This window comes from Convolutriloba macropyga, chromosome 7 (assembly GCF_964194025.1).
Source record: "Convolutriloba macropyga chromosome 7, txConMacr16.3, whole genome shotgun sequence".
NCBI lineage: Eukaryota > Metazoa > Xenacoelomorpha > Acoela > Convolutidae > Convolutriloba > Convolutriloba macropyga.
Window position 1 is genome coordinate 33,686,364 of NC_134474.1, and position 12,033 is coordinate 33,698,396.

The 12,033-nt window shown below is 34.0% G+C and overlaps 1 protein-coding gene across 3 annotated transcripts in view; it reads right to left on the bottom strand.

Moving 5' to 3' along the window:
* Positions 1-12,033, bottom strand: part of LOC142342798 (dynein axonemal heavy chain 3-like) — a 160,143-nt gene that overhangs the window by 68,858 nt on the left and 79,252 nt on the right. For all 3 annotated transcript variants that reach the window (XM_075394375.1, XM_075394374.1, XM_075394376.1), the window contains exons 33-42: positions 7,423-7,540; positions 6,771-6,949; positions 6,125-6,286; positions 5,650-5,933; positions 2,934-3,051; positions 2,539-2,685; positions 1,918-2,103; positions 1,405-1,645; positions 872-1,067; positions 123-250 (exon numbers count right to left, since the gene is read on the bottom strand). In XM_075394375.1, the coding sequence (XP_075250490.1) occupies positions 123-250; positions 872-1,067; positions 1,405-1,645; positions 1,918-2,103; positions 2,539-2,685; positions 2,934-3,051; positions 5,650-5,933; positions 6,125-6,286; positions 6,771-6,949; positions 7,423-7,540 (1,759 nt within the window). The remainder of the gene's footprint in view (positions 1-122; positions 251-871; positions 1,068-1,404; positions 1,646-1,917; positions 2,104-2,538; positions 2,686-2,933; positions 3,052-5,649; positions 5,934-6,124; positions 6,287-6,770; positions 6,950-7,422; positions 7,541-12,033) is intronic.

The window sequence follows — 12,033 nt, forward strand, 5'->3', positions numbered from 1 at the left end:
CAAAAATATTGTTCCCCAAATTCTATATTACGGTGAGGAGTCTTTAGGTTCCAGACCCATTAGGCTAATAAAAAGAGCCAATGGAGAAACGGACGATTTCTAATCTTTTAATTTAATCTCACCAATTAGAAGAGCGTGGCCATTGTCCTGTTTGAGGACACGAGATACACGTGAAATGTGCTCAATTGCAAACTTGAACATGACAAGAGACATTGGGGTCTTGGTCATTGTGTTGTACTCTTCCAAGTAGCTGAAACAGACACAGACATTAATGCTTCTAATTTTCATATATGTAATAAATACTTGTCAAGCTAAATGCGCAATATGCAGCAGGGACATGCAATGACAATGAATTAAGTGTCCAATCATACATAACGACAAATGAATGGAAAAATTAAGAATGAGCAAGATATGGAAAACATGAAATCAATATCAACTAGATGCATATGAAAAATGATGCAATGATAAACTCAATTCTCCAAAGTACTTACTCTCTTAAACAAAATTCACGTTATTTCTCATAAATGTCTAATGAATATTCTTCAAATTTCAAGCCACCTAACTTCTTTAGCCTGATTAAAACACATCGCCTGTTGAAAGATCAACAATGTTATCTTCGAACTTAATTAAATTGACACTATTCACTCCAGTAAGTTTTTAAAATCCAGTAAGTTTTTAAAAATTTATGATTTACTACTAATTTAGCGTTGCCTTTCTCCATGAAGATTAACGAAAACATACAGTTCATGCCAGCAATAGATAACCAAAATTCTGTATTCTGCTAATGACAGAATTTATCAAAAGAAGGACGATAAATTAGCATCGGATTGTTCGTGATTTCACCGATGTACGTACATTAATTCACACTTACTGTTCCATCAATGAAGTCAGCTGTTCCAAGTCGGGTACTTCATCGTACACCTTGGGTACAGCATCTGGGAATACGTAGTCTCCAAAGAATAGGGATCGGATGTCATCGTCAGTGACTTTTCCACTCTTGGACAAGTGGGAGAGGACTTTGTCCAGACTGGATTTGAAGTGGTCTTTGATGGCAGTACTCACAATACCTGTAACAGGAACATATATTTACATAATCAAGTTCTCATAAACACTGCTTCAGGATTGTCATCATTATTTCTCAAAAATACATCGCTTCCGTAGCTTCGAACGCCTTGCTATAAATAGAAGGAAAAATACTTTAGTACTGCATGCCGCTCAATTGACATACAATCAGATGTTGAAGCAAATTAGCCGTGAAGGATCTGACGAGCCCATAACATTTTTTTAAAAATTATGTCTGTTTTCATATTTCTACAGGAAATTGGATTGAATGAAGCTTTTCGTGCAACAGTGACACCACAAAAAGATAAACTTCTGTTGACAATGTGTTGAAAATGATCTAACCGAAGAATGTTTCTCGATCTTCAGTGTCAATGAGACGATCATAGAAGACTCTGTACACTTCATGGATCCACAGTCTGTATAGCTTGTCTCCTTCTGCCATGTGGGTTGCTGGCACCAACAGCACACCCTTGATCACTCGGGCAAAATCACGTAAGTTGAACACGTAATGAGATTTAGAGGGAGTAGGCAAGAAGTTCTGAATAGCGTCTTTGTAAACAGCCTTGGTAGCTGCTACCATCAGCTAAAAACATTCTGATGTTTTTAATTATACTAACCCAAGGTAGGCAATGTTATTCCATAATATTCTGTCTTGTTCACATCATGTGCGCACCTTAATACATTGCGTAGTTTCGTCCCCTTGATTCTTGTAATTGGTGATAAATTTGAACAAGGACAGCGATACACTATTTTCTAGTAATTCTTATTATTCAATTTCAAATAATGACTCCCCATTGATCAATTTTTCAACTAGTTCAGCAGATGTCAATGAATCAAAATGTGAATCTTACAGACCTTTCCTAGTCTCATGAAAGCTCCGTCAAATCCCTTTCCAAAATGCCAGTCAACGATGGTTGTGAATATCTTCTGGAGAGTGTTGTCGTCAAAGGAGTCGATCCCGATTATGTTCATGTGTCGCATTAGTCTGCCAGTGATGTTGTTCCTACCACCACCTGGTGGACCCATAGCTGATACCAGGAGCTACAAAAGAAACAAAACAAGTAATACCCGAAGTAAGTTTAAAAATAACTCGCAAATTGAGTACGCTTCAAAGATTCTCTTGAGATTAATATCCGATAGACATTCGAGCAGCCCTTAAAACAAATTTCCTAAAGCGGGTCTTAAAATGTTGTTGCCTGAATTAGAAACGGTAGAAACTCAATTTATGATTGAGTGAAACCAATGAATTTACACGGATGGTACTTTGAATAGTGGTAAAATATTCTTCACTTAATGGAAAATGAGCATCGAAGTTCGTTCATATTGCTCTCGTAAACACCTGAAAACAGTCCGTATGGGTGAATGGTACTCTTTCGGAATGCATATAGTTACGACTGACAAAGATAAAGTATGATTTTATTTGCTGTAAGCGTATTCCGTAAATAATTTATTATTGTAGACGTAAAAGGTACTTACGACATCAACCACTTCTATTTTGGATGTGTCCTTTTTGTCGTACCAGTTGCCATGATCAATCCACTGTCTCAGCAGTTCAATCGGAGGCTGTGCTCCATACTTCTCCAGCATGGGCATGTTCAGATCATCCACAAACAGCAAGCATTGCTGTGAAATAAAGTTAAACAATAGTACCCAAGTGAAACAGTTGCAATAAATGGAATTAATTTCATTGCCGAAGCTATTCGAACCAGTATGGTTTGTTTGATTTCGGGTTAACTAATTTTGATATGTTGCGAAGGCAAAAAAGATTCGAGTTAATCACCGTCAAGATATTCAATATAGAAAACATTTTACGAGGTATATTTAACTTAATCAAACAAGGTCATAATTTTTTCCTGGGCAGATAAACTTGCCTTGTTCATGGCGGGCCCGTAAACGCCCTTTCGTCGCCTATCGAGTTTGGACATGATGATATCTTGCGTCTGATTAGCTGAAGTTCTGGCCGAGAAGTTCACAATGTTCGGCAGATATCTAATAACAAAATAAGAATTAAGTTGGACAATGTGAAAGCATAAATGTATTAATATTAATTCTCATTTGTGAATTTTAAACGTTTAAAAAATAGGAAACTAGGTTTTAGATTTAGTTTAAAATGAGTCTCTGAATATCATAAATGTTACATAAAAGCCAACAAGGAGGCTCGGTAATGTGCGGTTGCACATAATGTTTCGACCCCGTTCATCCACATTTTGACTTAATTGTTTAACAAATGAGGCAGAGAGCGGAAACATTTAAAAAAAAACAAAAAATTGTTCCAAAAAATTGATGTGTGAGTAAAAAAAAGTTACTTAAAAACTCAAACTACACGCATTGAAAAATGCCGCATAGAGAACCGTTGAGACTTGCTAATAATGAGACAACGAGACAAGAAGAACACGAAAACAAAAAAAACAAAAGAAAATAACTAAGGTCAAAACTCAATATCTTATTTTAAAAAAAATGATGGATCCACTTTGAAAAACCAATATGTATAACTAATTTTGAAGCCAACCTCTTTAGGCTTAGTGCCACTAAGTCAAACGACTACAAAATAACAACAGATAGAGGCAAGACTCAAAATATCAAATAAATTACGAAAAAATTTAAAGACATCAAAAGCTCAATTTTTCATTAAAAACTCATATGTCCAAAGTCATAATTAACCAAAGGAAGGAAAAAATGAAAAGTATATTGATAAATTTAAAAACAAAAAAACACATAGTCACTCAGAAAGAGACCTATCAAATGAAGATACCAAATAGATTACCTTGTACAACAATACCATTGAAGCTATTGAGATCTGTCATTAATCAGAATAAGTCATGACTATAAAAAACAATTACAGGCAAAAACGAAAATTCATTTAAAATTTGCGAGAAAGGTGTCGAAGCCATGAACACCCTCGGCTGTTAACCGAAATTGTTATGTACTGTTCACTGCACCAACCGGTACTACGTATCGACAGCAACGGTACTACGTATCGATTGTGTGATATAGTTACCGAAGACAGAAGAGGAGACACAAAAACAGCCAAATATCCAAAAATCAATAAATTTTTTAAATGAAAACTCGTAGTATCAGGGTAATCCAAACCAATAGTTAAACCACAGACCGATAAATAAAACCAATAATAGAGTATTTTTTGGTTTAATTGAGAAAAACATTGAATTTCCTTTACAGAAAACTAAAATACAGTTGACAGAATTAAGGTTGAAAAGTTGGCAAAGTTCGAAAATTGATATCAATTTTTGTAAAAAAACATTTTCGAAGTTGTAAGAGCCATCAGCTAAAACCACTGGAACACTTATCAATTTTAGTTTCACTTTAAATAATACTGGATAATAATGAAACAAAGCTGAAAGCTGACAGAAATAAGGTTAAATAAGGGAAAAATATCAAATAAATCGATATTTTCAAAAGCAATTCGAAGACCAAAAAGCCTGTCAAATGAGAACATTGCGTAGTTTGCCTATTATCCGGTTAGATAGAGAATTAGACTTAGACTTTTGAGACCAAATTAGACTTTTGAGACCAAATCAAAAGATTACAAAGAACAAAAGAATAAATGCTGGCAACACACCAGAATTCATTAAACAATTACAAAAAACTTTGTCGGACCCATGAAAAACATGAGCTGTACACTGAAAATATAACATTGAGACTGATTTGATTGTAAATGGCATCATAAATTTATTGCATCTCTAAATAAAAACAGACTTGTCTGCAATTGGGACAAAATATTGCAGACAGATTTCAAAAAGAACAGCACCCCAAAACAATCCGAATCCTTTCGTTGTAAAAATCCACGATGTAACCAAAACAGTCTTTACGGTCGCTGCACGGCTGTTAAAATGCAAACATTCCAAATTGTTGCGTAATAAATAATTTAGCACAAGAAAACTTTAATATATAAAAGAGAAGAAACGCTTTTTGGATAAATATCGATTTAAATTAGCAAAAAACCGGCTAAGTGTTAGTTCCAGAACACTTTCTAAGGAACTGGAGGTAAATATGGCCCTAATCTGAGCAAGCAGAAATTATTTGAGTGGGTTTGGTGCTAACACTATCAACAAATTTGGGCAAGGTGGGCTAAAGAAACATATTTGGTGGATTTTTTTTAAATGAAAGATTGAGAAAAATGTTGAATTTTCAAAAATTTAGCCAAATTGAGCCATTGGAGTCGATTGAAACCATTCAGCATCTCTCCATCTTTAAAGGTAAAATTAATAACACAATTTGTTCAGAATTTTGTCATATTTTTAGAAAAAAAATGGCCAAAAATTAAGCAAACATTATGGAAAATGTGAAAAATGCAGAACAATGGAAAAGAGGCTAATCTTCACAAAACTTCAAACTTTAATAACTCCTCGATAAAACTGAAATTCAAACAAATCTTTTAAAATTTATATTCTGGGCTTGACAAGTTTTCTAATGATACCAGTCACAATTCTGTACGATGAATATATAGATCGGCGAGAATTGTGTCAACAAAAACGACTTGAGTATATAGTTCCTTCCCTTCACCAAGGTGAGGTCGGAACAACTGTACCCAAAAAATTGTACATAAACTATGATATTGGTGTTACTAACTTGTCTTTAGGCAGTTTGATCAGATACTGGTTGACAATCACTGACTTTCCAGTCCCAGTGGGTCCAACTATCAACAGAGGCACTTTGTGCGTCCTGTATGTGTCCAGGAAGTATATCTGTCTGGCTGTGTCATTCGTGTGGATAGTTAAGTCACCGACTTTTGCATCGGCTGCCAGTTGCAGTTGCGATTTGTCCAGGTAGTCAATCCAGTTGTTCCAAGATCCAGAACCGCCTTTGTGGAAGTAGAATTCAAAGACTGAGGAACGATCCGGGAAGTTGTTGTTCTGAAAATAAAAAATATGCATTTTTTTGACTTTGCTTTTTTAGTAAGCATAGAAAATTTTTATGATACGATTGAGATTTGAAAACGAAGTAGCATCAACTATATAGCCGCAACTATAGTATCATCAACTATAGCTATCATCAACAATATCGCCGCAATAAGACATCAAAATGCTCCTGAAGAAAAGTAAACCTTGTTGATTTTGACAGACTTGGGTTTGGGATATTCATCATTCAGTCCATTAGTCAGGTCACGGAAAAACACGTCGAATTTGCTCCTGGAATCCCCATTCATTGTACCACCCAATGTCCACACGAGCGAGAAAGTGAACAAGTTTTGGAGATACATCGTTATCTAAACAAATCAATCGCAGAAAATTTATGAGAGGTATACTACAAACCCCTACACACAATAAAAACTGTTTCATTCATCTATAAGATTAGCCTTATCAATGGTCTCCAAAATACATTCATAATTGTTGCTTATGAATTTTAATTAAAGTGGGAAAGTCAACCAAATTTTCGCACGGCGCCCAGACTTTCGGCATTGTCGTACATGAGGAACTTCCGTTTTGATTACTATCTTTGTTCTATCTCTTCGTTCTTGAGAAGAGATTCGTTATGTTTATTAGCAGCAAGAATCAACCACAAATATTTCTGAGAAACCACAAACAAGGCATGTGCGGGCCGTCAGTTATAAATGGGATCTCTTTAAAATTAAGTTTTCGCTCTCCGCGCAATTATACAACTTCAATCTTTTAATTTTTAAACTCTTAACTTAAAATTTCATCTTATTATTATTAATCAATCCACGATAAAAAAAGAAATGAAAAAAGTACCTGTGACTCTGTCATCTTCTTTGCAGTAGATGCATTCTCGTCATCTAAGACCTCTTTGTCTGCAGCCTCTGCTGCCTCAAATATCTCGTCCATGAGAGAGATGTACAATTTCTGCATACTTCTGCACAAGTGGATTCGCCCAGTTGTCACAAACGTCTTACAATTGGCCTCCATAAACTCTGCAATCCAAAATATATATCTTTATTTGAGGACTGAGTGATTGAGGCGTTTATAAGTTCTGATCATTAATCAGCGTATACTTGGTAGACAATTAACAACCCAATTCAAGCAGAAAATTAGATTCATAGTATTATTTTAAACAACTTCATAATACTCTACATGCATTCGCTAACATCAAAATAAATCTTTAATAGCACATTTTTCTACCACAAGGATATTCCTTCTTGCTACTCAGCCATATTAAAAAACCAATTCGAAAATAAATAGTCCTTGTATTAATGCAATTGAGTGACATGAACTTGTGTTTTATAATTGGCCAAATTGTCATAGATCTCCATTATTAGTTATTTGTCCACGTTGTTTGTCACTTAAAATCTTTGTGTGGTAACGAAATTCTAATTTACTGGTAGAGGTAGATCCCATGGAGGCTCAAATCTAGATTAATTTAGCTCAAATGTAAATACTGTCCTACCAAACACTGCCGGGAATAGCCACTCGAACAGGTCATCTACCATCTTTTTGTGCTCCTCAGTTAAGTTACGAGGCAGCTCATGTTCCATAAATGACTTCTTGATTGGTCGCCAACCGAGCTAAAATAAACAAATCATCAGCCATTCGACAACAAACAAAAATGTATAGGATCAATAACAGAGCAAAAATGTATATAGAGAAAAACTTTTACGGTCTAATAAATTGATGATTTTTGATTTTCCTAGGTGTTCAGGTAAATAAAGCTATATGAATATGAATCCATTCCGGGAACCCAAAAAGCCTCATAAATATATTATCATCTATCTTTTCTAGCGCGTCAAAGCTTGCGCACAGCTACTCCCGACCCTCACCTCGTCATTTTGGTAGGCATTCAGAATCTTGATAAGTTTGAGCACTTGAGAGTCAATAATAGCTACACAACATGAAATAGAGGTACTCACATTTTGATACAAACATGCCAAAAATGTTTCAATTAATTCGTTCAATTGTTAAGGTAATAAAACGCAGTTCAAACTCAGTTTTAAGACAGATACGGTACACTTCTAATACCTTTGCCAGACTTTAAGCAATCAGACACTCGATAGCTCTAATAGCAGTATCAAATGATATCAGATTGAACGTGACCATCCTTTGAATCCTATATGCAAAACCGGAAAAGAGCAGATACGCAAAATAAATAAAAATGATCGATCGGCAGCAACTTAACAAAAGCAAGCTGAAGAAATTTCAGGGCAAAATAAATTTTTTGTTTGAACTTCGTTTATTGTTTTTAATAAAACACATTTCACAGTCTATGAGCACTTGTATACTCCACAAGGAAACAGTCCTTACTATCAGACAAAATCACAAAACTATTTACTTATTCCGACATATTACATATTAGGGAACTTGGAACTTGTCGAATATACTTCTAAATAGTGTTCATCTCATAACTCAACAATGAACTGTTCCGGTACTAGCTTTGGTAGTGCCGAAGGTTCATTTTTGGGGTCCAAAATGCCAAAATTCCGAGTGTAAATCATGTTTTTGGGCTTCTCCTTCAACAGAGATTTTATTCACATTTACCGGACTTTTTGACCAAAACTTTGCCAAGTTTGCTAAAATTTGTTGAGTTTTTTAGAAAAAGTTGTTGATTTTTAATTGTAAAGACATAAAACTTTATTGTAGGCTGCTTTTATTAACTTTTTTGTCAAAAATTCCAGTTTGATTAAACTTACAGGAAGTACAGACCCAACCACCACTAACACAACCTTTTTAGACTAAAAATGGGGCTTTTCTGCTTCAAATTCCGTTGAGAGTGCTCTGTAATTAGAACTTTGCCGTTCTTCGCTAAAATTATTCGTTGATTATCAAAAACGCAGCATCTATTTTTGAGTTTTTAACTAACAAAATATCAATATCTAGAAAACTTAAGTATTCCTAATGGAAAAACAGCATTAGCAAGGCTAGTTTTGGACCAATCTTGGACTGGTATAATCCAAAAATGATTCGGATTGTAATTAGCCGGTCTTTTTTATTTAACAAAATTGATCTTTTCTACATTAATTAAATAACAGAACATTTAAAACCAAAGCTCACTAATGATACGTCCAATTGGATTCCTAAATAGCTCAACATTGTTGTATCTAGTTGATTAATTGAAAGCTTATGGTTGTTTTGACATTTAAAAGTATCTGATTTTCAAATAAATAAGGAGTTATTGAACTTTGCCTATAAATTTCTCTTAGTTTTGTCAACTTGTAGCTTATTGTCAGCAATGGAAGAATGCTTGTTCCTTCTATTGGAATCAAATTCAATCTTTATTGCGGTTTTCCGCCTTGAATTATGGTTTTCTGGCTTTGATATTACTAGATTTCACATTTTTTTTTAATTTTTAGGTATTTGCCCATATTTCACGTTTTCTAGTTTTGTCACATTATCACGTTATAGACAGTTCGTATATCACATTATTGGCTTTCAAAATAAGGCACAATTGTAATATTAAACTCCTTGAAGATTTAGATTATGATTTTAACGGTTTGGACACTACTTTCTCGAAGAATTCAATTGAATATTTCAAAATTTGTCTTTAACTGTTCTTTTTAGTCGTATAAAAATTCCAGTACAATGGCCCGGTTTCATTGGCTTTTCATAAAAAAATAGAAGATCCGACATTCTGATATTAGTAGATAGCTGATGGTATTCATGACTCTGAAATTAAATAAGACACTTTGTAACTTCGCAATTTTGCACCTTTCATCGTCTGTTTGTTATCTAGTCTCGATAATTACAAGGCAAATATGACATTATTGTCGTCAAAGGAAGGTTTCAAGAGGGGTTGGTGTCACAATTTAATCTTTTTCAAGAATTCGTTGACGTTATTGGCTTTGACACGGAAAAAAATGTAAAATAATTTTTGTCATGTTTGACGTTCTTTTTTGTAGACGTAAAACATATTCTGGATAGTTTCAATTCTCAGGGGCTTGCTTTGGAAGAATAAACGAACCTATTTAATTATTTCATTCTGTAACTGACGGCGTTCATGTCTTTGGAAAAATTTTTTTGAAAAAATTAAAGTGTTACTTAGTTTTGAATTTTTTTTTCATTTTTATTTTCTTGTTACATAGCTTCATTAATGAGAGGTTACATAATACATTATCGGTGGTCGCAGAAAGTGCAATCGAACATATTTTGATGGCCATAAAATGGCTTTACGGTTTCGAAAGCATTTTCTGCCAAGTTTTAATTGATTTTTTGTTTGCTGTTTATTTGTTGTTCTTTTTGTAACCGCATAAGAAATTGAATTCCGGCAGTTCTTAATTCCTTCTAGAGAAGAATTGGTAAGGTTACAGCTAAGGTATATTTTAGTTGATTTCTATTGGTTTTCATTGCTTTGAAATTATTTGTTTTTAAAAAATAAGCGAATTTTACAACTTTACTGTTTTTGTGCTTTATTGTCTAATTGTTACCAAGCCTTTTTATTTAGTAGTCCCATATCTTTTCTGTTGAATTAAAATTATTTTGTTTAATATCAGTTTTATCTGACAATATTTTAGCTTTGTTTTGAAGTTTTGTTTTTTAAAACGGACATGAAGTCTTTGATGTAATTAATTTTTCTTCTTCTTTGATTTTGCTGTTCGTCTTGACTCGCTTTCTTAATATTTGCACATCTCATCAATCTAATGCACCATTATTCACTCCACCACTGAGTTATTTGCTTTGGAGGCTATCTTTTCGTTCATACGCCAATTTTAAAAAAATACTTGAATTTTTGGGTTTTTCTATGTTCCTCATTTGGTAGACAATCATGCCAAAATTGTGGATGAGCGGGGTCGGAACCTTATGTGCAATTGCACATTACCGAGTCGCCTTGTTTCATCCATTGTCAAAATTTGTTATTTGTTTACTTTTTGTATTACACTCATCACTTGATAGTCCCAACCGCTAAGTAATAGTATTTCATGATATTCTCTAGAGTAGAATTCTAGAGTAGTTTTATTGCTGCGTTATCTGTCCTCTCTATGTATTTTTATGTATGTAATTTGATGTTTATACATTTGTTGAGAAATTAATTGTTCTTATTCGACGCATGAGAAAGCATTATAGTTGCTGCTACGGAAGCAAACTTTCGCCTATTGAAAAAAATAAAGAGTTGACAGTCCATTTTTCTATAACGCAGCGCTAACAGCATCGCTGAAAAACACCCTATCCATTAATATGAAATCAATGGTTTGTTTAACTGTCTTTCTATTCCATTGCAGAGACAATATTAAATGCAAAAAACCATTAACCTGGACTAATTGCTCACTAACTACAGCCGGAATTTCAGCCGGCTTCATAAGCGGATGAAATGATGTTAATGGAGCTTATATGGTCTACTTCTAAGATCTCGAGTGAAAAATGCAACCAAAATCAACTTTGGCTTTTGGTTTCACTATTAGTAGTAAAACACCTTAAATAAGGCTGCCCACAATCAATTGAGAGAACAATTTAGCTCATGCACAAAGTTAAAACGTCAAGCATGAAAAAATCAATTCAAATGTCAAATCACGCTGGTGAGCAAAAAATACTCTAAACAAAAATAGTCAAACAAAAATTTTTCAATAAAAGCAATAAACACGACTTGAGTAATTACTCTTGAGTAAACATCGTTCAAGGGCACTGAAAGAGAAAACGACAGTCCATCTCAATATTGAAACTTTTCAGCTTTTTGATAAATTTTGCTTTCTCAAAAAACACTTTTACCAAGAATCAGTCCATGTTAAAATAAGTAACCGCCACGCATTCCAAAACTTTAAACGTCATTTACATCTAATAAACTAAAATAGTTTCTAGGAAATAATATGAAAAAAAAACATAAAACGACAGATCTTAAGTTTTTTGCTATGGCGTGGTTCATTAGAGCACGGACGATCCTCACAGCACTGCCTAATTTTTCCATTTTTCGGTAAAAATTCTCATCATACTACCAAATTTAAGGTCTAAGATAACACGAAAAACAAATAACTGCTACTGTTGAGAAATTATCGTGTCTATCATTTCTATCATATAAGCGTGGATGAAATCCCATATATCCAACAGTAAAAAAAAACGAAATAGTTCGTTTAAACGA